The 24944-nt window shown below is 45.4% G+C and overlaps 1 protein-coding gene across 1 annotated transcript; it reads left to right on the top strand.

Annotated features, from left to right (window-relative positions):
• The first annotated feature begins 8570 nt into the window (after nucleotides 1–8570).
• VIM (vimentin) lies at nucleotides 8571–24667 on the top strand. The gene is made up of 9 exons (XM_073581876.1): nucleotides 8571–9244; nucleotides 10730–10790; nucleotides 16279–16374; nucleotides 17361–17522; nucleotides 18398–18523; nucleotides 19191–19411; nucleotides 19501–19544; nucleotides 22871–22956; nucleotides 24202–24667. Exons 1-9 carry the CDS (start codon nucleotides 8586–8588, stop codon nucleotides 24244–24246), a joined length of 1500 nt encoding a protein of 499 aa, XP_073437977.1. The 5' UTR covers nucleotides 8571–8585; the 3' UTR covers nucleotides 24247–24667.
• The last annotated feature ends 277 nt before the right edge of the window (nucleotides 24668–24944 follow it).

Here is a 24944-nt window from a genome sequence, read left to right as displayed (position 1 = left end):
TAGATCAGCTCACTCAGCTTTGCACGGCGGTAGACATGGGAACACTGTCTCTTTTAGATCTTCACTGGTTTATTATAATTAGAACATTAACGGCAGAGAAGTAAAAATAAACATGGCCCTTTCGGCTAACACAGGAAAAACAAAGTGGTAACACAAAACACAGTCCTTGTGGTAGCGGGGATCCGCCTGCTCAGGACTAGTAAAAACACACGGTTCAGGTTAGCACAAACATTTCCAGGGAGTAAAGGCCCCGTCACACACAGCGAGATCGCTGATTTTGTGACGCCACAGCGATCTCACCAGCGATATCGCTGTGTGTGACATGCATCAGCAACCGCCCCCCCCGCCGGGTATCGCTGATCGTGCAGGAATGTCCTGGGCCATTTTTTGATCATTGGTCTCCCGCTAGCCAGTGCGCATCACTGCGTGTGGCAGCGGGAGACCAACGATCAGCGAGCTTCCAGCGCTGTAAGCAGACGCTAGGAGCTGGTATCCAATGTAAATATTGGGTAACTAAGCGCGTGCGCGTCTTTTAGTTACCCGCTGTGTACCTTAGATACCAGCGTGCTCGCACAAGCACGCTGGTATCTAAGATACACAGCGGGTAACTAAGCGACGCGCGCACTTAGTTACCCGATATTTACCTTGGATACCAGCGTCCTCGCTGGTCCTGATCGCTGGTGAGTCTGCCTGTTTGACAGCTTCCCAGCGATCATGTAGCGATGTGTGGTAATAGCAGGTACGCGGGATGCAGTGACGAGACGCGAGACCGATTGAACTTTAGGTAGTAACTTTTATAGATAGACGCTCGTGGGGCTATTCTAAGCAACCAAACAAGATAACAGAAATTGTCCTCGCAGGGACCAAATACAAGCAAACACTGATTATGAGAACACGACTACCCCGGCAAAGGCCGGTCACTATAGGGCCGCGGTGTGGCCGACTACGGGTCCTTAGTTATGAAGTGTCACTTATCCGTACCCAAGTCCCTCGGCGTCCTGTTCGGCGGTGCGTCGGCGTCGCAGTCGCTGGGCCCAGCCACTGAGGATCTGGCGTAGCCTTCGGGCGCTCCGATGCCCAGGCGGAGCAGGGGCACAGCAGGCCCCAGAAGACTCCTTTGGCGGAGTGTCCCCCAGCAGGGGCAGCAGGAAACCGCCGTGGAGTAGGCGAGTGGACAGGAGCGGACAGGAGCGGGCAGCGGCGGTACTGAGTGGCGGTTGGTTGGCCACTGGCGCAGCCAGTGGCTGCACTAGGGGACCGGGCCGCCTCCCACTGCGGACTGGAGTGGGGCGGTGGCGGCTGCGGGCGGTAATGGACAAGCCGCAGCCACGGTTGGGAGTGGAGCGGCAATGGCTGCGTGCAGCAATGGGCAGACCGCAGCCGCGGGCTGGAGTGGGGCGGCGACGGCCGCGGGTGGCTGCGGGCAGGCCGCAGCCGTGAGCAGGAGTGAGGCAGCAACGGCCACGGGTAGCTGCGGGCAGGCCACGGCCACAGGCTGGAGCAAGGCAGCAACGGCCGCGGGCTGGAGTTAAGTGGTGGGCTTCTGACGGTTGGCTTGGCGCCATCTCTCTGCGGTCCACCGAGAGTCTCCCTGCTGTCGCAGTCCTCCTCTCTTGTTGCTGCTTGGGGTTTTGGCTCCCTGGCACTCCCACGGTCTCCAGCTCCTTCTCTCCCCTTCTGCTGACTCACTCTGCCTGGTGCTCCCCGCCCCTTTTATAGAGACTCCTCCCCCAGCCGTCCTGGAAGTTTCAGCAGTCCGTCCCCTAACTCTGCTCCCCGGAAACAGACCCCCTAGGAACCTAAATGACGGTCCCCTTGGTTCCGGCCCGGACACTTGGTAGGGGCCCCTCTTTTTACAGATGCACCAGCGATCCTGACCAGGTCGTATCGTTGTCGGGATCGCTGGTGCATCGTTTAGTGTGATGGCACCCTTAACATCTCCGGATATACTGAACACTAAATGCCTCAGGAGGCAGACTATTTAAACCACAGACTACACCCTTGGTGTCCACAAAAACCCAGCCCTTAAAAAAGGCTGATTAACCCCTCTCAACGCATTGTGTGCTGGAGCAAACTCCTGGGATTCAAATCACTGAAGCAAATATCCTCAGTGAGACACATCTCCCGTCCAGCACTTTGCGAGTGACTTTGTCACAATGGCTATGTGGCACCCCTGAGGCTCAGTCGCCACAGAGGTACTGCACCTTCTCCTAAGGTGTAGTGCCCCACCAACTAGGTAAGTTGGGAACTCCTTTCCACACTCAAACACCTGCATCCCACACACAGGATAGTTCAGTAGGTCCACCTAGCAGCTTCAGGCTGGGGGTAGCAGGGCACCCTTCGTGGAACCCTGCTTCGTAACACGAGATGTGCTGGGAGGTGGGTGGAGTTAGTATAAAAGAGGGGGAAAGCTTAGATTGGGAGTTCAGTTCAGTCTGGCAGAGGCCAGTGAGAGGGCAGGCTGACAGGAGGTCAGCCTGAGGGGAGCTCAAGGCAGAGGAAGGCAGTCAGTCAGGCGAGGCCGAGGACTGGTCTTAGTGGAACGAGTTCCCTAGAAGAGAGATAGAAGAGAGAGTGCTGCAGCTGCCTCAGTGATCTGAGCCAGCTGGCACGGGAAAGAGAAGAGAAAAACGTAGACCTGCAACCTAAGCTTCCATAAGGGAGAGAAGGAACAGCGTGGAACGAAGGAGTAAGGCTGAGTTCACACGTGGCGTTTTTTTCGCGTTTCTGCGGCGGTTTTAACCGCGCGATTTTGCCGAGAAAACGCGAAAAATAAGCATCCCATGCATTCCTATGGGATTCCGCAATGCTGTACTAATGCTGCGGTTTTTACCGCGGCGGAATCGCTTCGCGGTAAAAATCGCAGCATGCTCATTAATTTGCGGAATCGCGGCGATCCCGCACCCATAGGAATGCATTGTTCCGCTTACTTTCCGCATGTGGCTGTGCACACCATGCGGAAAGTAAGCAGAACATTTGCGGATGGTACCCACGGTCCGGAGGAGAGGAGACTGTCCTCCGGGCTCTGGGTACCATATCCCTGTAAAAAATAGAATTTAAAAATAAAAAATATTGTATTCTCACCCTCCGACGTCCCGCGCATCCTTCCTGCTTCTCTTCACGCTCTCGTTCCCAGTAGTCCTTTGCGAAAATGCCCGCGATGGCATCCGTTCTCGCGGGATCGCGAAGTCTCGCGGTCATTCGCGCGACGTCATCGCGAATGACCGCGAGACGTCGCAATCCCGCGAGAACTGACGTCATCGCGGGCATTTTCGCAAAGGATTACTGGGATCGGATGCGCGGGACGTCGGAGGGTAAGAATAACACCATTTTTTATTTTTTTTTTACATTCTATCTTTTACTATTGATGCTGCATAGGCAGCCTCAGTAGTAAAAAGTTGGTCACACTTGTCAAACACTATGTTTGACGAGTGTGACCAACCTGTCAATCAGTTCTCCAAGCGACGCTACAGATTGCTTGGAGAACGCTAGCATTTTGCAAGCTAAATACGCTTGCAAAATGCTAGTTTTTCCGTGGGAAAATCGCGGGAATTTAAAATGCGATTTTCCCGCGGACTGGAATTCAAGAATTCTCGCGGTAATTTCCGCGAGAGTTCCGGTACGTGTGCACTTAGCCTCAGAGAATAGAGAGGAGTTGTGGGTTGGAAGAGGAACCCTGCCTATAGGTTCTCAGGGCAAGGCCAGGGCCCGGTCCCCAAGGTTGTATGGACACTTATGGTTCTGCAGCAGACACCGGTGGAGTAGTTGGCTGTAAATGCACTACTCCCATCCAAGACTTGGGACACAACAGCAACCGATTTGCGAGCCAGGACTCTGAGAGGAGTTCCCGATAGAGGCTACAGCTGTCTGTCATACAAGTGAGGTTCTAGGAACATCTGACAGGAGGAATTCCAGAGAACTACGGTACTGGAGTTCTTCACATTAAAAGGCGCAATAGAGGAGTCGTTCAGGAAAGGCACATGTTGGCAGAGTGTTAGAGAGGAGAACCCTGACTTGCCCGGGAGGTTGATTGAGTCTCTACCCCGGAGGACACGGCACTGAGGCAGGCACCAGTGGGTACCACGAACTGTGAGTAAAGCTTTGAAACTGCAAGCCCTGGTGTCCTCCATTCATTCGCCGCTAACACTTTCAGCACCGCTACATCTGAGTACCAGCATCTATACCATTCTGCGCCTCTCCTCATCCATTGCACCTACACTGCCCTGGGACTAAAGATCCACCTGTGGGGAGCTATACCATCTTTGCTGCACCACACCATCAGTCCCAGCAGATCTGTATGCAGCGTTGGCTTACCATCTCCCTTGCCAAACACCACGGGTGGCGTCACAAACTATTCAACTAAGCTATAACACTATTGACATCACCGCCATTGATATTGGGGGCTCAGGGCCACGGACCGGGTCACCGCTGCTGTGACACATCCCCCTGACACCGGCCCGGTACCAAGTACCCCGCTGCCCTGGGTGTGAGGTGCGACCCAGCTACAACACAAAAAGGACCATTGCAATGTAATCCATGGACACCCACCAGTCAAATCTACTGCAAATCAAGACAAAAGCTCATTATGGATCTGCCTTCAGAAACTGGAGGTGGTCTTACATTTCACTGGATGCCTTTTATTTCAATGACCATGAAATAGATGGACTGGCCAGGTCCTGTACAGCAAGAACCTCCCTCTAGAATGTGTAAATGGCCAAAACTTGTAGAGGAGTATGACACCTTAGGATAAGCCATCAATATCGGATTGACAGGGGTCCAACACCTGGCACCCACATTACTACAGGTCCCAAATTGCACACAGTGTGTAGAACCGGAATGGCACAGCTCTGTTCACCGTGTAGTGGCTGTTCTTGAGTACAGCAGTTTGGTTCCTATTGAAGTGAATGCAGCACCAGAGCTGCCCATTTGACAGATAAGACTTTGGTTTCCATCCGGAACCAGATCCAGAGAACAAGTGCTCCAAATCTATGCCCCTAGGTGCCCTTCCGACCTCCACCAGCTCTAGCATGCTGCTCTAAGGCTATGTGCGCATGGTGTCTATTAGACCATGGCGCAGCCTCCAGGTTTTCCCAAGTGAAGATGTCAGGAGTCATTTTCCTAAAGCGGCTTCACCGGCGGCGATCTTGCCGTTGTTCTTGTGGCGGCTCAGCCACCAGCATCGTTCGCTCTAAAATATGAAGTATAGAGAGCAAGCGGAAGGCGCCTGAAGAATGAACATGCTGAACCCTGAAGCGGTAAAAGAAATGACATAAGACGGAAATGTGCACAGCAGGGTTGTTTTGACATTGCTGTGCACTAGGTTCATTTTATGGGACACTTTCGCAGGCCTGAAAAAGACGCCATGTGCGCATTGCCTAATGGCGGAGTCATTTCACTCTCATCTCCGCAGCATTTATCACCGCTTCTTGTTGTGAATTGACTTGATTTGCTTTCACTGAGACAATTACTAAAGGTCAGCTATTAAATGCAAAATTCGGATTCTTTCTCCACCGCTATATCCCTCTCTCATGGCAGCGGTTACTGAACGTCTTAGTCATGGAAATTTCTTGCCTCAGACTTGGACCATAAAACCTTGTGGGAGGAAGGAGTAATCTCTGCAAGTATTGGATACACATTTTAGAAGTTGTTTTTTTCTTTTTTTTTTCTTTTTGGAAACCCTCCCTAGATTTCCCGCGCTACAATGGAGGAAGGAAATGACTGAGAAGGGCTGTCCCCACAAGAAAAGACTGCCACGCCTCGAGTCAAGTCACCCAGATGCAGAAACGTCTGGCTTAACCATTGAAAGCACGAATCGGTCTCTGTAGCGGTTTTACCAAGAAATCGCAACGTCTGCTGCTTTTTCTGATGTAGAAAAAAAATGGGTAAAGGTACAGCAGAGCTGAGTTTGTCGCAAATAAACGAGGGAACGGCAGAGCTAAGTTTGTCATTTACGCAACCAATGACGTTACAAAGTATCTTTTGTGTTTTGCCGGTAAATTTGCAGCAAAGAATTTTTTTTATGTGATTTAGGCCTCATTCAGACATCTGCTTTTTTCATATATGACAAACAATGGGGCGTTTTTCAAAAGCGCGCTGGATCCAATTTTTATCCATTTTTGGTCATGACCATTTTCACTATCAGTGTTCCATACGCAAAAAAAATACAAACTTCTCCAACCCTTAAACAGTAAAAGACACACAGATGGCTTCCATGTGCTGTTTTTCTTTTTTTTTTTTTCACAAACTCCATTGATTTGAATGGGTAAATGTAATTCTTGACTCGGATCAAAAACCAACGGTGACAGGACAATTGTGTACAAGATAATTGTGTACGGACTATTGTGTACAGACAATTGTGTACAGGCCAATTGTGTACAATGACAATTGTGTACAAGGCAATTGTGTACAAGGCGATTGCCCTGTACACAATTGTCCTTGTACACAATTGTCCTTGGACACAATTGGCCTGTACACAATTTTCTGTACACAATTGTCCGTACACAATTATCTTGTACACAATTGTCATGGAAATAGGACATGCGCACGGAACCATAGAATAACATTGGTCCAAGTGTGATCCGATATTTTGTCGTAGCACACTCGGACCAAATATACGCTCGACTGCACGAGATCTTATTATAGTAGAATTTTTGTAGTTATTTTTCTGGCTTTGTTTTTGTAACATGACATGTGTGCATTTTTTCAGTTCTATGGAAAAGCCAAAAGGAAAAAAAGCCCCAACACAGACAATATTGACTACAGACTTGCTCTATATTTTTTTACATTAAAAAAAAACTGAGAAAACAATGAAAAATGTTGCGAGCCATCTTGGCCATTCTTTTTCATTATTAGGGCTCATTCAGACGTGCAGTTTTGACATGCGAGATTTATCCGTGATTTTCACGTATATCACTTGTAACTGTGAAAGTCTATGGGGCTATTCCCATGTCCGTGATCTCGGTCCCATGTCCGATTTTGATTCGAGGGCCGGATCAAAATCCGAAATAGAAGTCAATGGGCCTGGGAAAAAAAAATCGGATTGCACTTGGATGACATCTGAGTGCGATCCAATTTTCACGGCCTGTGAGAAAGGAGATTTTTTTTATTTTAAACTTTTCCACTCGCAAGAAAATCGGATGACACTCGACCACACTCTGATCAGAGCAATCAGTCTTGTTTTTTTCACACGTGGAAAAGTCAGAGGACTATATGAGCCCTTATTAATTCATTTCAGTGGACTAACCCGAGAACAATTAGACGCCCACCCACCGAGGACACTTTTATGGCACATCCATGAATATAACAGAATTAGCACAGAAAGAAAATTTTGTTGCTCAAAAAAAACTTCAGTTCCCCCAAGAGTTAAATGAGATTCAGCTCTGCTACATCTGGATGTGGCTAATGAAATTCTCATGTGTAGGGGAGGATGGGTTGTGGATGGAGGCAGACAGGGGCTGGACTCTGCTGCTGAATCCCCCCAGCTCCCACCCATCCCCAGACTGGGCTAGGTCTCCCTGGGATCCTTTGTCTACAGAGCAGCATTTGCCTGTGTTCCTAAATTTCACATTCTGCAAAAATAAATAAATCCATCCCTCACTGGTTACTGAAATCTACATTTTAGGATGACTGATAAAACCAATGAATAGCATAGGAACCCCAGTGTGGGGGGATGGACTCATCTCAGAAGAGGAAACTTTTTGTCATGTTATACTGGGTTGCTATGGTGAAGAACACACTTGGGGACTGGATATGACATCACCATTTTACAATGGGGTGAGGCAAGCAGCCTTCCTAACAGCTGCAGTGGCACTACAAATGCCAGCATGCCCAGCAAATTGAACTACAGCTAAACAAACCATTTTTGAAACTGTTACTTGTGTTGAATATCATGAGGCTTAATGCTGTGGAACTACAAATCCCAGCATGTGCCATTACATCAATTATGGTGGGGCTGCAGCTGCCAACTCTGACTGCATAAACCTGATCTAACATCCTTGAATATATTAGTCCAAAGTGATGCTATTGTAGTACTATAAATGCCAGCATGCCCAGCAAACTGAACTACAGATAAACAAACTATCCCAGAAACAGTCAGTGACTTGTGTTGCATATCATGAGGCTTAATGCTGTGGAACTACAAATCCCAGCATGTGCCATTAGTCATATGTATCAATTATCAAACCCTGTCATAACATCCTCGAACTATTAGTCCAAAGTGATGCTGTTGTAGTACTACAAATGCCAGCATGCCCTGACTTTATTGCATTCTACAGTGTAAGAAATATATATTCTTTGCGTCTCATTGCCTCCCAGCCTGTTTTTAGAAGGTTTTTGCTCTTTTCTTTATAGCACGCAGAAGTTGGAAGAAACTTTTGAAAACTTTTCAGAAGTTAAAAAAAAGTTTCGCAGAAGCAGAGCTCTCACTGGCAGGAGACAAATAACGATGCTCCAGCTCTGAGGTCCAGCCCAGTGTGAGTCTATTGGCTGTGGATTAGTGAAGGTCCCCATCAGGCTCAGCAGATTGGTCGCCTGTGGCATCACTCCTCACCCCTGTGCCGTTATCTGCACTATAAATGCCAGTCTAGATGCCAGTCCTGTCTCCTGCTGAAGCACTGACTGGTCTGCACAGGGGACCACTGCAGCCTGCATTGCCACCTCATACAAAGGAACATCTTCTCACCATGAGTACCAAGTCTTCATACAAGAGGCTCTTTGGGGGGAACCCCAGATCCAGCTCTTCTGGTGGAAGTCGCTATGTCACCTCCAGCAACAGGTACACCCTGGGCAGTGCCTACCGCCCTGGATACAGCAGTGGTGGTGGCCTCACCAGCAGAGTGCTCTACACAACCTCTTCTTCCCCAGCTACTATAACCAAGTCTTCCTCTGTCAGGCTGAGGAGCAGCCTTCCTCCAGCCAGGCTAGCAGATAGTGTAGACTTCTCCCTGGCAGATGCCATCAACTTGGAATTCAAAGCCAACAGGACCAATGAGAAGGCTGAGATGCAGGAGCTCAATGACAGGTTTGCCAACTTCATTGACAAAGTTAGGTTCCTGGAGCAGCAAAACAAAATACTTTTGGCTGAATTAGAACAGCTGAAAGGAAAGGGGACCTCCAGGGTGGGGGACCTGTACGAAGAAGAAATGAGGGACCTCAGGAGGCAAGTGGATCTTCTGACTAATGAGAAAGCCAGGGTGGAAGTGGAAAGAGATAACCTGGGAGATGATCTGCAAAGACTCCGAGAAAAGTAAGTTTCTTGCCATTGAATTATACAATGTTGTACACATCCTTTGTCTAAATGTATTTATTTAACAGCCTTCGTCTCGACCTCGAGCCATGGCGACTTGATAATGGGTAAACGATCTGTAGGAAGATCGATTCTGTGCAAGTCTAGATAGGTCCACCAGGGTCTTCTCCACCATTATCTTGATAGTACCAAGCCATTGGGTATCGGTCCCCCTTCGCCTTGTTCCTTCTATTCATCCTTCGCCTTGTTCCTTCTATTCATCCTTCGCCTTGTTCCTTCTATTCATCCTTCTCCACGTTCCTTCTATTCTTCCTTTGCTTTGTTCCTTCTATTCTTCCTTTGCTTTGTTCCTTCTCTTCTTCCTTTGCTTTGTTCCTTCTCTTCTTCCTTCACCCTGTTCCTTTTATTCTTCCAACCACAATGTCCATCACCAGTGATTACTCTTTTCGTATGATGCGTCCAAAGTCGACAAGTCGTAGCTCGGCGATCCTTAGAGTGAATAGTTAGTTCTAAAGTTTCTTCTTGAAGGCTGAACTTTCCCCAATCTGTGGTGTAAATATTTACAAAAAGTTTCTTGTTTTGCACCACTCAATGGTTACTTTCTCCAGTATGATTGTTTTTCTTTTTTTTCTTCTTAAATTGCTTCACTTTAGTTTTCAGAATGACTCGTTTTCATAAACCTGCGCCCCCCCCCCCAAAAAAAAATAGAGGAAAATTTTCTTGCCAAAAGAAGTTGTTGAAGTTATCTAGGTCAGGCCAGCGTTGACCGTTAGGGTTAATGTTTTTTTGGGGGGGGGGCTTGGAACAAGGGGCACTTTATCCATCAGTGTTTAGATTGCTGGTCCAAACAAAAAAAAAAAGATGAAAAACTCCAGCCATGCAGGATAATATTAGGTCTGGGATCCTAGTGGCGGTGCCCGAGGCAAGAGAAAAAGAGAGAGAGATCTTGGCTCCAAAACTGTCTGTAGGTCCATGTCTGGATGGGTGTGGCAGATCAGAATTGGGATCGGGGCCTAGCTTGCAGTATGATGGTGGGAACGGGTAATGTTTTATATGTATGGGGTAACACAATCCTTAATTAATATCCTATCAGATAATCAATTATTAGAATTACATTGATTACGTGCTATGTTCTGGAGACATTATTAGATATTACTATGCAAAATTGAGTTGCAGCCCTATGTAAAACTCATCCCAGGATGACAAACTCAGCTTTACTACATTAACTAAGTCAACTCTGCTACATCTGTAGGGATTACGGGTCTTTATAGCATTTAGATATGACTTTCTGGTAGCTGACTTGACTTTTTTGGTAGGCAATATTCTTATTTTGATGGGGGTGGGTCTCTTCTTTCGTTCCTTATAGGATAAAAATAATCAATTTGGTTACGCAAAATTCTTTTATGGTGGGCGGGGGTCTCTTATTTTATTCTTATAGGATTAAATTCATTATCCATTTTTTTTTTTTTTTTTTTTTGCTTGTAGGCTGCAAGATGAAATGATTCAGAAAGAAGAAGCCGAGAGCAATCTTCAGTCATTCCGACAGGTTTGTGGCTTTGCAGATGTGATACTCAAAAACAACCCCCAGGAAATGCTGACTGACACTCCCTGACACCCCCTTCTTTCCTGTTGGCACCATGAGGCTTTTCTCTTCTGTGCCCCCTAGTGGCCAACTGTATAAATTAACTAATTAAAGGAGACGTAACTTTAGTCGTCGGCTTATATAAAATGCCACTAATATTAGTCGCACACGTATAATATTTCCGGTGCTTCTTAACACTGGATATACACAGTTTAAAGAAACCGGGGAAAAGGGATTTATTTTTATTTGCTTTTTTTTTTTTTTTTTTACACTTTTTAGAAGAATATCATGAGTAGCTGATAATAGAGAACAATAGCTTGCATTCAACTCTACTGTAAAATATTTAGTTGATCATTATTGTAACATTAATAAGTTTCATGTAGAAATGAAAAAAAGCCAGCGTGATGTCAAATGACTTTTTTTTCTCTAATTTTTGGCAATTTTGCATAAAAGAATAGAAAGTTTGTATAACAGTAAATTCCTGCATTCCAGAAAATCATGTGAACGGGGCTTGCAGAAATCCATATGTGCGCCCCCAAACTAACCCCATTCAGATAAATTTTAAGTTTTGCATGAAACTTGCAGCAAGACTCTGAGATCTCGGCTGTCACACCCATGAACTGATGTGAATCCCAGCCAGCCCCTATGGCAGTGAAATGTTTTCTTTAACACTCCAGTCAACATATAATGGAGGCTGCAAATTTAGAATCCAGATCCACAGTAATTACTCCAATGCCTGTTGCGTTCGTAAATAGGGTTTTTATGCTGAAAAAAAAAAATTGGTCATAAATATGTAATGCTTTATCTGATGTAAATGCCGTTGTTCTCCTGAATCCGGCGATGTTTTTCTTTTGTTCCTGCGCCTCTCCGTTCCTGAGATGCGGCTCTCTCTTCCTCGAGTACAAAACTAGTCTTGTTAGTCAAGTGGGTGTGGTCCTTGAGAAAACGCCCACAGACAAGAGCGGAGGACCACACCCACTTAATTGGGGAGACTAGTTTTATATACACAGAAGAGAGGACCATATCTCGCGAACGGAGAGGCGCAGGAACACAAGGAATACATCGCTGGATTCAGGAGAACAGCGGCATTTTTTATCAGATTGGAAAAAACTTAGGCTAGTTTCACATTAGCGTTTTTTTGCGCAGCGCATCGGGCGCATAAAAAACGCAAAGAAAAACGCAAAACAAACGCGCGTTTTTTTAACGTCATGCGCACGCTGATGTGTAAAAAAAACGCAGAGTTGTTTGCGTTTTACATGCGTTTTTTGCATGCGTTGGCGTTTTTTATGCGCATGCGTTTTTAAGTGTGACGTTTTTTCCATTGTCTAGAGAACATTCTAGACTTGTTTCACTCAAAAACGCATGCGTAAAAAAACGCAACCGTGCGCAAGACCATGCGCACGCATGCGTTACCATAGACTTCAATGTGTTGTTTTTGCGCATTCCGTGCGCAAGCGTGCGCATGCGTTTTTTTGCCGAGACAGGGCGCACCAAAAAATCCAACATGTTGCGTCTGGCGCACCTGGCGCAAAAGACAAAAAAACGCATGCGCACGAAAACGCAAGTGTGCGCAAAAACATGCGCACGTCATGTTAAACATAGGTGCGCAGTGCGCATGCGCACGGGTGCGCACGATGCGCTGCGCACAAAAGCGCAAATGTGAAACCAGCCTTACATATTTAAGACAAATACTTTTTTTTTTTCGTCATGAAAAACCTTTTTATGAATGATACACAGTCCTGGCACTGGAGTGATTACTGTGGATCTGGCTTCTAAATTTGCAGTCGCCGTTACGTGTAATAGGACATTTTCCCTTTTCCATTTAATATAAGGATGAGTCAATTCCACGTGGTCCACAAATACTGTGCGGCACCGGCTCATAAGGAGGATGTGACAGTCCTCCCCTCTATGGGAGCATTAATTAAAAGTCTCATAACTATCAGATAGTCTAACAAGTCTGGTTTAGTCTCAAGACTAAAGACAAGCATCAGCAGGGCCGGCCCGAACGAATAGGCGAACTAGGCGGCCGCCTAGGGCGCCGACCCAAAGGGAGCGCCAGAGAAAAAATAGAAAAAATTATAAAAAATCTTTTCAAAAGGCAAAAAGTTTTAGGGATGGAAAGAAAAGTGTACATATTTAAGGGCAAATATGACGCAAGAGAGGTTGGTTGGGTTGGCAACAATTTCAATAGAATCTGAAGTTGCTAAACAAATTAATCTCGGTGACTTAGTGTCATCCTTTTCAAAAAAAAGGCAAGGAAGCAAAAATTTTAATTACCTATGGTCGTTTTTGTTTTGTGTTATTGATTACTTTGTATATATTTGTCCTATACAACTTCTCAGAAGATTAAAGAGTTAGGAGAGAGTTAATTAATCATTGTTGTTGTGGTTTATTTTGCTCCTAAATTTATATCCCAAGTTTTCATCTACTGCCAATAGTAGGGGCGCAACAAAATAGTTTCGCCTAGGGCGACGTAATCTCTCGGGCCGGCCCTGAGCAGCAGAATAAGTTACCCGGCTGCAGGATTCACGAGCCCTAAGCATTTAGTTCCTAGAGGCCTGCACACAATGGCCTCCACTTATGTGATCCTTAAAGGGTCCTCAGTCTGTGTCTTAACTCCCATCGCCCATTCCTTTACACAAAGAGGCGTCCCCTCCGCATGGCCCGGAACAAAAGTATCTTACACTGCATCCATAGCGCTAAGGACCCATCTGCTTCCTTTCCTGACTAGCACTGCCGCTTTCTCACGCCTTCTCTGCGGAATGTGGGAACTAAACCAATAGCCTGGAAGAAAAGCTCTCTCTATGGGATTATTGTAGGGTTTTGTTGCTCGCAGCATTTTATTATGTGTGGGACGCAAAGGAAATTCTATTCTTTTGATTAGATGGCCATGAAAAAAAAAACAAATACATATACTGTATATATCATGTGATTTTCTGCAGGCAGTAGTCCTTGTGCATTACATAATTTTCCTGTTAAGGAGCTAACGATCACGCGGATGAAAAAAAAAATAAAAGTTGTGCAATCCGGAGATAGCTGATGTGCCAACGCGTCCCACCCACAGAAGCTTAACCCTTTTTATATTTCATTGCAAAGCAAAATTATTTTTTTTCCCCTTAAATTCACCGTAAATGCAAAAATGTGGCCAACTCCTAGCATCCCATAAGTTAATGCACGTCGTCCAGCTGTAAAGAAGGAGCTCTGACATTTCCTGTGAGATCAATAGTAAGAAAAGGTTACCCCGAGCACTCATCTTGGATTAGTAAGAATCCGGGTATTTTTTTTACCCATTAGGTGACGCGTCGTCCCAAATCCCAAGGTGGTCACTTGGAAATATGTAAAACTAGAAAGTAGTTGACAGCGTCCGGGCTTGGGTGATACAAAAAAAACAACTTTATTCTGCCATACGGGATGCAATGTTTCGGCCTAATACGGGCCTTTTTCAGGCTGCAAAACGGTGCAAACAACAGTATAGATACTCAAGAGCGCACCATCAGGTCGAAGCATTGCATCTTTTATGGCAGAATAAAAGTTGGTTTTTACGTGACCGAAGCCTGGACTACTTATTACCTGTCCCCTTGTCTGGCCTGAAACATAGGCAGAGATGGTCTGGATAGAGGCAGACGTGATTGGTGCAGTCCAATAAAGGAAATTAGGATCCTCTGGAGGTCGCGGGTTCTAGCCTTATGATAGAGAGTGCACGTAACCATCAATCCATGCTGTGTCCTGCTGGGCTTGAGGTTGACCAGTCAGACACTTATGGAGAGGCATTGTGACATCCTCTATACACATCTACAATCTACTTACCCCCAACAGACTTTTCTAATATAGCGGCGAGGAAATCCTTCTGATGTAAAACCGCAATAGAAATGAGATCTCACAATAATTAATCTCAACTAAAATGTAAGGGGATTACAAAAATCTATCTAGTTATAAGAGAGTGGACAAGGAGTCCAGCCCTCCTCATGAAGACATCTTGGCAGGGTTAACTGTAAGGACGTCCTCTGGGAGTGGGGCCTAAAACCTTCCCGCTGGTTCCCCTATAGGGCCGCCCTCCCCCACTCCCAGTGGTTGGCCTTGCAGTTAACCCTGCAGAAACTTGACACACACAACGGCCATAGGGATAAAATACTTTTTTATAATATGCACAAATATAACCACACAAAATTATTTTCAGCACACTTGCCACAACGTCTTCACGAGGAGGACAGGACTCCTTGTCCACCCTCTTACACAGTGGTAACAGCTATATCCCTAGCACAGAGCTCCATTATTTGAGGAGCGGTCATTAATACAATGGGAGATTAGGCAGTGACACAATTGGTTCCCATAGCAGTTGTCCACACACTGGGGGTCTCTGAGTTGTGGTCTTTCAAACAGATGAGTAAAGCGAATCTATAATACATTGGGGCGGGGGTCTCATAGAGAGAGCAGATAATTAGTGACTATTCATTGAAAGCTATAAAGCCATCACTCTGTATTTATGTTCAGAAGTTAATAGCTGAAATGAGCACATAACGGATAATGTGTCGCTCTCCATCCTATGAAGATGCACTTGAAGATGTAGATACTGGTCATATTTACAGAATATTTGTATAGACATCTCCAAACAGCAGAATCGTCTTCTTCTCAGGAGGATGATGGTTTATGTTCTTGGTTACGTTACTTTAAGTTATGCTTAACTTGGAGGAGCACTGGGAGAATCCTTTTTCTCTATAATCTGGCAGTATCTCAAGACAGCAACCTGCACCCTCCAGCTGTTGAGAAACTACAACTACCAGCATGCCCGGGAGTTGAATTGTCACCACGGCTGGAGCGTCAGAGGTTGCTTCCACCTACCATAAACCATTAGACCTTTTTAGTGGGGAATCCCATTTATATGAGCGCCTTCCTCTGACTGAACCTGAATTTTATAGAGATCATATAGGTTGGATTTATTTTTCACCCTTTTGATCCTTTGAGTCCTCCTTTATTCATCCTGAAAAATAATAAATAAATTAGCCCCCTTTTTGTTACAATCGCCCTTGTCAGTGAGGTGGGTCTATAAAAATTCTGACAGCATCCAATAAGTGCTGACACATCCCATTGACAAGGGTATTGGTCAAATCCACTTGACAATTTACTCATACATTTCCAAGAGGAGTGACAGGAAGAGTAATAGAAAAGATGTTCCAGATCTGTTATTTTTTGGGAAATGCAATTATTTACGTAACAGACATGTCGGGAGAGGAGTCAGGTACCCTAAAAGGGCTTCAGAGTCTCATAATATTGGTGCACACTGCCACCGCCCCATATACCTAACCAAAATGAAGAGATAAACCAGACTGACTACTGGTGATTACCGAGGGTGGAGTCTTCTTCACCCCAGAGTTGTACCTTGATGAAGAAGACCTAAATCACATCTATAAATATGTAAAGTCTATAAAGTCAACTTTTTGTTTCTTGCTTGCAGGATGTAGACAACGCAAGTCTGGCTCGTGTCGACTTGGAACGCAAACTGGAATCTCTCCAAGAAGAAATCATTTTCCTGAAGAAGTTACACGATGAGGTAAGTCCCCTCCAAAAAATCTTCAAGACACATGGACCGTACTTTACATTAGGCTTCTGCTGGATAAATGTGATGTAAACTGTGATATATTGGACCATTCAAAGTGAAAAAGAACATTTCTACTGAGAATACAAAAAGTTATCCGTAGTCATGTGGCAAGGAGACAAAAGTAGGTTTCTTTGATCTAGAATGGACTTCCATGAAGACTACTGTCCCTTTTACAGTCTTACTGGTTGCGGCATATCCATAGCTGTGATTTCTTTAATGTTCCACTCATTTTTCTCTGCTGTCTTTTTTACTTTGTGGTCCACCATCAGGTCTTTTTCACCTTCTCAGATATCATCAAAACGGTGATAGCTAAATTTCCAGGTCTCACAGATTATTGACACATCCGAACCTAAGTGCCATTTTCCATCGGTGGCCAAACACATTAGATGAATGCTAGTGTTGGGTAAACCGGTCAATCATCAAATGGATCTGGAGGTGTCCCAATCGTCCCCCCGATGTCGATGTTGGATGAAAGAAAGATCAGAGTGTTGGGTTTTACCATACCTGATCTTCTGTCTACAGGAGTTGAGCAACAACTGGCCTCTAGACCAAAGCCTTGCAAACCTCCTAGTGTATGTCACCTTTCTTGGTGTCTCTTCTAATTAGTAGGCACGGCGTGTTGTCATCGTTGTGGCATGAAATATGTATGACATCGCGCAGGCTTACTAATCAGAAAAGGGTGTTGACAGGTAGGAGAAGGTTCACAGGGCATTAGTTTGGCGGCCATGGCTTACTAACGTGGTTGTTAGACTAGGGTCCTGCAAATTTTTTTGCTCAACTCTACCAAATAATGGAAAGTAGCTGTGGAGACTAAATAATGCCATCTCCGATATGGTGACTTCACTAGTTCCATCAAGGAAACCCAAAGCTATGTCAACCCACTGGGGATATCATATGCATTTATTGAATTTCTAATATTTCTTTATTATTTTCCTCAGGAAATCCGAGAAATTCAAGCTCAACTCCAGGAACAACATGTCCAGATTGACATGGATGTCGCCAAACCAGACCTCACATCCGCTCTGCGCGATGTCCGCCAGCAGTATGAGAATGTTGCTGCTAAGAATCTGCAAGACGCAGAAGAATGGTACAAGTCCAAGGTAAGAGGGGAAATACACGTGTTAAGAAATACATGAGAATTCCAATATAATATGTGAAGGGTCCAAGGACTTTTGCACTGACTTATACAGGGGGATACAGAGAATAAGATCAGTCCTATGATATCCATATGCACTAATAGTATAAAACTTCATTAATTGCATGACAACGTGTAGCTGATGATGACATTTTATCGTAAATGGTCAATGTCTTTTCAACAAACTTGGCATAAGTTTATAGTACAAGTGAATATGAGAAACTTGTAAAATATCATCTCAGAGGAATGTGTCTCTTTCTCCACTTATGAGCCACTTCTCCTTCCCTTTTCTGCCTGAACTCATCATTCAGCCTAAAAACTAGATAAAATCCATTCTGGCCAATACAAGATAGACTGCCAGCTCACTGAGGGATCAGAATACAGCTGTGTATTGAGGACTATGAAGAGGAGCGAATTGTAGAGAAAGAAGGAAGCAGAGTGAGAAAAAGGTTGAACGAGAGGCACAGACAAATTTACAGAACTATGTAGCAGTGAGGTGTTCATTTCAGTAAAGAGCTGGATTTACAGCTACACTGTTCAGTACTACTGTATAATATCCTCTCCATGCCGCAGCTGCATATCAAGAAGTGCTATATAGAGACCGGAGAGCAAGAATCCATTATGTGTGTGTATGGGAGACATCATAGCAGCTAGTCTGCACTCACAAGCTCAGAGACAACTGAAAATTAAAGATGGAGTCTACAAAGGGGAAAACAGGATACAAGTCACATAATGGCCAAAGATAGTATCATTCCTCAAGACACACACAACAGCTTATTGTGAACAGTCACCTGAAATGACAGCTAGGCTTTAATTAACTAAAACTTTTTATTTATGTAGTTTGCTGACCTGTCTGAAGCTGCTAACCGCAACAATGATGCCTTGCGTCAAGCTAAGCAGGAGACTAATGACTACCGCAGACAGATCCAGGCCCTGACCTGTGAGGTGGATGCAATGAAAGGATCTGTAAGTAATATAATATAATGTATTATATCTATTGCATGAAGCCATTTTTACTGCTCCATCGCCACTGAAATGCAGAATAAAGTAACCTTGCAAACAGTCTTAACCCCTTCCCGCAAATGGACATGTAATTCATGTCCTGGGAAGGGGTCTTCACTTGTAGAGGGGGCTCAGGAGTTGACCTTCCACCACACACAGCAGGTACTGACTATATTATGTAGCCAGTATCTGTCTCTGAAAGCCACAGCCAGTGCCGAGTTCTGGTTGCTGCTGTTAACCATTTATATGCCACTGTCAATCTCTGACAGCAGCATATAAATGGAACGAGCACCAGTGTCCTCGCGCTTCTCCTCCTATCTGCTCCCAAAGCGATCGCTAGGGACCGATGGGTACTTACAATGACAGCCGGGGGTCTGCTGAAGATCCCTGTTGCTCAGCTGTAAAAGTAAATTTCCTGCCCAAAATGGCAGAATTGCATTTTTTTCACCATTTCATCAAACATTGGGATTTTTTTTTACCGATTTTAAGAACATTATTTAGTAAACTAAATGGTACCATACAAAACTACAACTCGTCCTGCAAAATACAAAAAAAGTTGTTGTGAAAATGAACAACAATTCTCTAAAATTCTGTTATCACAATCATTCAAAGAATTGTCCTTGTGTTCCAGAATGAGTCCTACGACCGCCAAATGCGTGAAATGGAAGAAAACTTCGCCCTTGAAGCTGCTAACTACCAGGACACTATTAACCGTCTGCAAGAGGAAATCCACAACATGAAGGAGGAGATGGCTCGCCACCTGCGCGAGTACCAGGACCTCCTGAACGTGAAGATGGCTCTCGATATTGAAATCGCAACTTACAGAAAACTGCTGGAAGGAGAGGAGAGCAGGTAACAGGAATTCTGCAGTGGCATCTGGATCACACATATCTTTATTATGTACGGTACAAATTGGATTAATTATTTCTTCTCGTTTTCAGAATTACTATTCCAGTTCATTCTTTCTCCAGCATGAGCTTGAGAGGTAAATATTATTTTCTGTAAAAATTCAAAAGCGATAATGCATTTTGTGGGAGTTTCTGTCGCTTGGGTATATGTGGTTCCTTTACGAGGGAGGATATGTTTATGTGATGTGGGAAGATTTTTTAGCTGATTTTCACATTATTATAGAGGAGCAATGCTGGAGGTGTCTGATAGATGGTCCTCTCCATCCATAGGAAAAAACAGTATATTGTGGGCTGATAACTGCAGCCTTGATAGGACAATTTTCACTTTTCTACAGTAGATTCGTGCCAGCATACCACTTCAGTCCTGTACTATACCTCCCTGCAGTCCTATACTATACCTCCCACAGTCCTGTACTATACCTCCCACAGTCGTCTACTATACCTCCCCACAGTCCTGTACTATACCTCCCCATAGTCCTGTCCTATACCTTCCCATGGTCCTGTACTATACCTCCAATATCCCTGTACTATACCTCCCCACAGTCCTGTACTATACCTCCCCACAGTCCTGTACTCTACCTCCTCATGGTCCTGTACTCTACCTCCTCATGGTCCTGTACTCTACCTCCTCATGGTCCTGTACTCTACCTCCTCATGGTCCTGTACTATACCTCCCACAGTCCTGTACTATACCTCCCACAGTCCTGTACTATACCTCCCACAGTCCTGTACTATACCTCACTCAGTCCTGTACTATACCTCCCCGAAGTCCTACACTATACCTGCTCGCGGTCCTGTACTATACCTCCCCAAGGTTCTGTATTATACCTCCCACAGTCCTGTACTATATCTCTCCATAGTCATGTACCATACCTCCCAACAGTCCTGTACTATACCTCCCCACAGTCCTGTACTATACTTCCCCACAGTCCTGTACTATACCTGCCTGCAGTCCTGCACTATACCTCTTCGCAGTCCTGTACTATTCCTCCCCACAGTCCTGTACTATTCCTCCCCACAGTCCTGTACTATACCTCCCCACAGTGCTTTACTATGCCTCCCCACATTCCTATACTATACCTCACTGCAGTACTGTACTATACCTTCCCAAAGTCCTGTACTATACCTACCCACAGTCCTGTACTATACCTCCCCACAATCCTGTACTATACCTCCCCACAGTCCTGTTCTTTACCTCCCCACAGTCCTGTACTATACCTACCCGCAGTCCTGTAGTATACCTACCCGCAGTCCTGTACTATACCTCCCCACGGTCCTGTACTATACCTCCCCGCGGTCCTGTACTATACCTCCCCACGGTTCTGTACTATAGCAACCCACAGTCCTGTACTATACCTCCCCACAGTCCTGTACTATACCTCTCCACAGTCCTGTACTATAACTTCCCATGGTCCTGTTCTATACCTCCCATATTCCTGTACTATACCTCCCCAGAGTCCAGTACTTTTCCTCCCCACAGTCTCATGCTATACCTCCCCGCAGTCCTGTACTATACCTCCCCACAGTCTTGTACTATACCTCCCCACAGTCCTGTACTATAACTTCCCATGGTCATGTTCTATACCTCCCATATTCCTGTACTATACCTCCCCAGAGTCCAGTACTTTTCCTCCCCACAGTCTCATGCTATACCTGCCTGCAGTCCTGTACTATACCTCCCCACAGTCTTGTACTCTACCTCTCCATGGTCCTGTACTATACCTCCCCACAGTCCTGCATTATACCTCCCACAGTCCTGAACTATACCTCCTCACACACCTGTACTATAACTCCCCATATTCCTGTACTATACCTCCTCACAGTCCTGTACTATACCTCCCCACATTCCTGTACTATACCTCCCCGCAGTCCTGTACTATGCCTCCCCGTTGTCCTGTACTATACCTCCTCACAGTCCTGTACTATACCTCCCCACAGTCCAGTACTATACCTCCCCACATTGCTGTACTATACCTTCCCGCTGTCCTGTACTATACCTCCCCGCAGTCCTGTACTATACCTCCCCGCAGTCCTGTACTATACCTCCCCACAGTGCAGTACTATACCTCCCCACATTCCTGTACTATACCTCCCCGCAGTCCTGTACTATACCTACCCACAGTCCTGTACTATACCTACCCACAATCCTGTACTATACCTCCCCACAGTCCTGTTCTTTACCTCCCCACAGTCCTGTACTATACCTACCCACAGTCCTGTACTATACCTACCCGCAGTCCTGTACTATACCTACCCGCGGTCCTGTACTATACCTCCCCGCGGTCCTGTACTATACCTCCCCACGGTTCTGTACTATAGCACCCCACAGTCCTGTACTATACCTCCCCACAGTCCTGTACTATACCTCCCCACAGTCCTGTACTATAACTTCCCATGGTCCTGTTCTATACCTCCCATATTCCTGTACTATACCTCCCCAGAGTCCAGTACTTTTCCTCCCCACAGTCTTATGCTATACCTCCCCGCAGTCCTGTACTATACCTCCCCACAGTCTTGTACTCTACCTCTCCATGGTCCTGTACTATACCTCCCCACAGTCCTGCATTATACCTCCCTCAGTCCTGAACTATACCTCCTCACACACCTGTACTATAACTCCCCATATTCCTGTACTATACCTCCCCACAGTCCAGTACTATACCTCCCCGCAGTCCTGTACTATGCCTCCCCGTTGTCCTGTACTATGCCTCCCCGTTGTCCTGTACTATACCTCCCCACAGTCCAGTACTATACCTCCCCACATTCCTGTACTATACCTTCCCGCTGTCCTGTACTATACCTCCCCACAGTCCAGTACTATACCTCCCCACATTCCTGTACTATACCTCCCCACAGTCCTGTACTATACCTCCCCACAGTCCTGTAATCTACCTCCTCATGGTCCTGTACTATACCTCCCCGCAGTCCTGTACTATACCTCCCCACAGTCCTGTACTATACCTCCCCGCAGTCCTGTACTATACCTCCCCACAGTCCAGTACTATACCTCCCCGCGGTCCTGTACTATACCTCCCCGTTGTCATGTACTATACCCCCCACATTCCTGTACTATACCTCCCCACAGTCCTGTACTGTACCTCCCCATAAATCTGTACTATACCTCCTCATAGTCCTGTACTATATCTCCCCATAGTCCTGTACTGTACCTCCCCACAGTTCTGTACTTTACCTCCCCACAGTCCTGTACCACACAGATTTTTTTCTGGCTGTACAGAAATTTCCAAAATCATCTACAAACATATTACCAGTACAGGCTTTACGGCTGTGTCTAACAACTAGACAGTTTATTGTTTTCAGTAGCACTAATTTCTAGTTGTACTTTTATTTCCACTGTTATTAAAACCTTTTTCCTGACATATAACAAAAAACATTTGTTTTGCAGAAAGTAACCTGGACTCCCACCCAGCGTCAGAATCCCACTCTAAAAGAACACTTCTGATCAAGACCGTGGAGACCAGAGATGGTCAGGTAAGGTGTATGCTGTAAATCTTATATACCCTGGAGGCTTATATTATGCACCCAAAATGAGAGGAAAGTGGGACGCTAGTGTTGTGTGTTGTGCCAGTATGGATTTTCTAATCATTAAATCCACTGGTTTAGAGGAAGTTGCAAAGGTGTAATGGTGGTGCAGTTTACAATGACCCCATGTTCGACAGTGACGTCCGTGGGGTTCATAAAGTGTTGCTTCCATTGAATAGGTATACCTTCATTTCAGCTAAAAAAACTTTTGGAAACGTATCCAGGTCTTATACTGTACTAGAAATGTTTCTTCTCCCTTCAAGGGGAATCTGTGAGCAGGTCTTAGCTGTGTAATCTGAGAGAAGCATAATAAAGGGCAAGAGATCCTTATACCAGTGATAATCACCTACTGGGCTACTTGGTGCAGTTGTGATAAAATCCCAGTGTTCTCTGCTGCACATCTTGCAGTTCTCTAAATGCTGAGCTGTGTATAACTCCGTCCACACCACTGATTGGCAGGTTTTTTAGTACATTGTGCATAGGCAGAAGGGTGCCAATCAGTGGTGGGGGCGGAGTTACACAGAGCAGGAGGACTAGATGACACAAAACACCTAGACCTCGAGTGATAATGTCCTGCTGATAAAACACCGATTTTATTAAAACAACAGCACAGCCTACTAAGTGACACATCCCTGGAATCAGAGTCTCATCTCTGTACCTACATCATACTGCTCTCGGATTACATAGCAAAATCTGGTGACATATCCCCTTTAATCCTGACATAGAAGGGAAGTTATAGTGTTAATTTAAACCAATCAGTGTTTTACAGTATATGTTAGGTTCAGGTTTTCTTTTTGCGCAGTTTGTACAATTAATGAGCTTTACCCTTAGTGAGGAGCTGGTGTTTTGCTTGCTTATTTGCTGGTTATACTGTAAGTGCAGTTATTATATCTGAACTGATTTACAACTTATAGCTCAGAGCTAAATTCACGATTCTGCTGGCTTCAGAGCTGACATCTCCCAGCAGTCTTTGCTGGCTTAATGAGTTCAAAGAGCTAAATGAGGTATTTCCATATTGGTAAGAGTCCGGTCTAGGAAAAATGAAGTTCCTACTGCAATGCAGATCTTAGTTCAGCTGTTAGGGATGTGCCTGTCGACAAGCTTGTTGACTGTATCCAACGGCAACCAGCAGAATTATGAATACAGCTCTGGAGTGCAATACAACCTAACCTTAATGATATTTTCTTTTCATAGGTCATTAATGAAAGTTCCCAGCACCATGATGACTATGAGGACTAAAACCTGAACGTATTCCTGATATTCCAGCAAAGTAATATTGTCCCGTGTTCACCTTTTGAAGAAAACCAGCTTTCAAGTGCCTTTTGCTGTTACTTCAAGAGCGGGAGGATAGACTTCCTTCAGAAGCGGAGGTGGCAACATGTAGCTCTCCAACTGGTAGGGCATGCTGGGATTTCTAGTTCCTTCGCAGTTGGAGAACTATAGGTTGCCTAAGCCTGCTGTAGAGGGGGATTAGTCTTTTGGGGGTTTTGCAGAGTGACGTCTTACTTGTGAACGACGGTGGTTTTACTTCAGTCTAGTTTACAAAGAAAACTTAATAGCAATATCTTGTGCTGCAATACTGTTTATACAATTCCCAAGAAAAAGCTTTTTACTTCCAGGCAACCCGTCAGTGCTTTAAATAAATCTTTAGAAATAAGAACTGTGTCGTATCTCAATTCTTCATCTAGTTTTGTGTAACCCTGACTTATATGGTAATAGTCAATTAGTGGACTGCAGGGGAATCTCCGGGCACGAGTCGGACCCCCTAAGGGCTCATGCAGACGTCGGTGGATTTAGTCTGATCTTGGACCGCAATGCATAGACTGGCCAGCCTCATAGAAATAAGTGAAGCTGTCATGGTGGGGTTGTGCCAGTCCGTACATTAGTAGTCCGTGCTTGGACCCATTGGCATGGATGTCTGCAGGAGCCTCAACACT

The sequence above is a fragment of the Dendrobates tinctorius genome, unplaced genomic scaffold, assembly GCF_039654945.1.
Source record: "Dendrobates tinctorius isolate UK_male_01 unplaced genomic scaffold, ASM3965494v1 ptg000070l, whole genome shotgun sequence".
Classification (NCBI taxonomy): Eukaryota; Metazoa; Chordata; class Amphibia; order Anura; family Dendrobatidae; genus Dendrobates; species Dendrobates tinctorius.
Note: the sequence above shows the minus strand (reverse complement) of the source record. Positions and strands in the feature narration are given on the sequence as shown.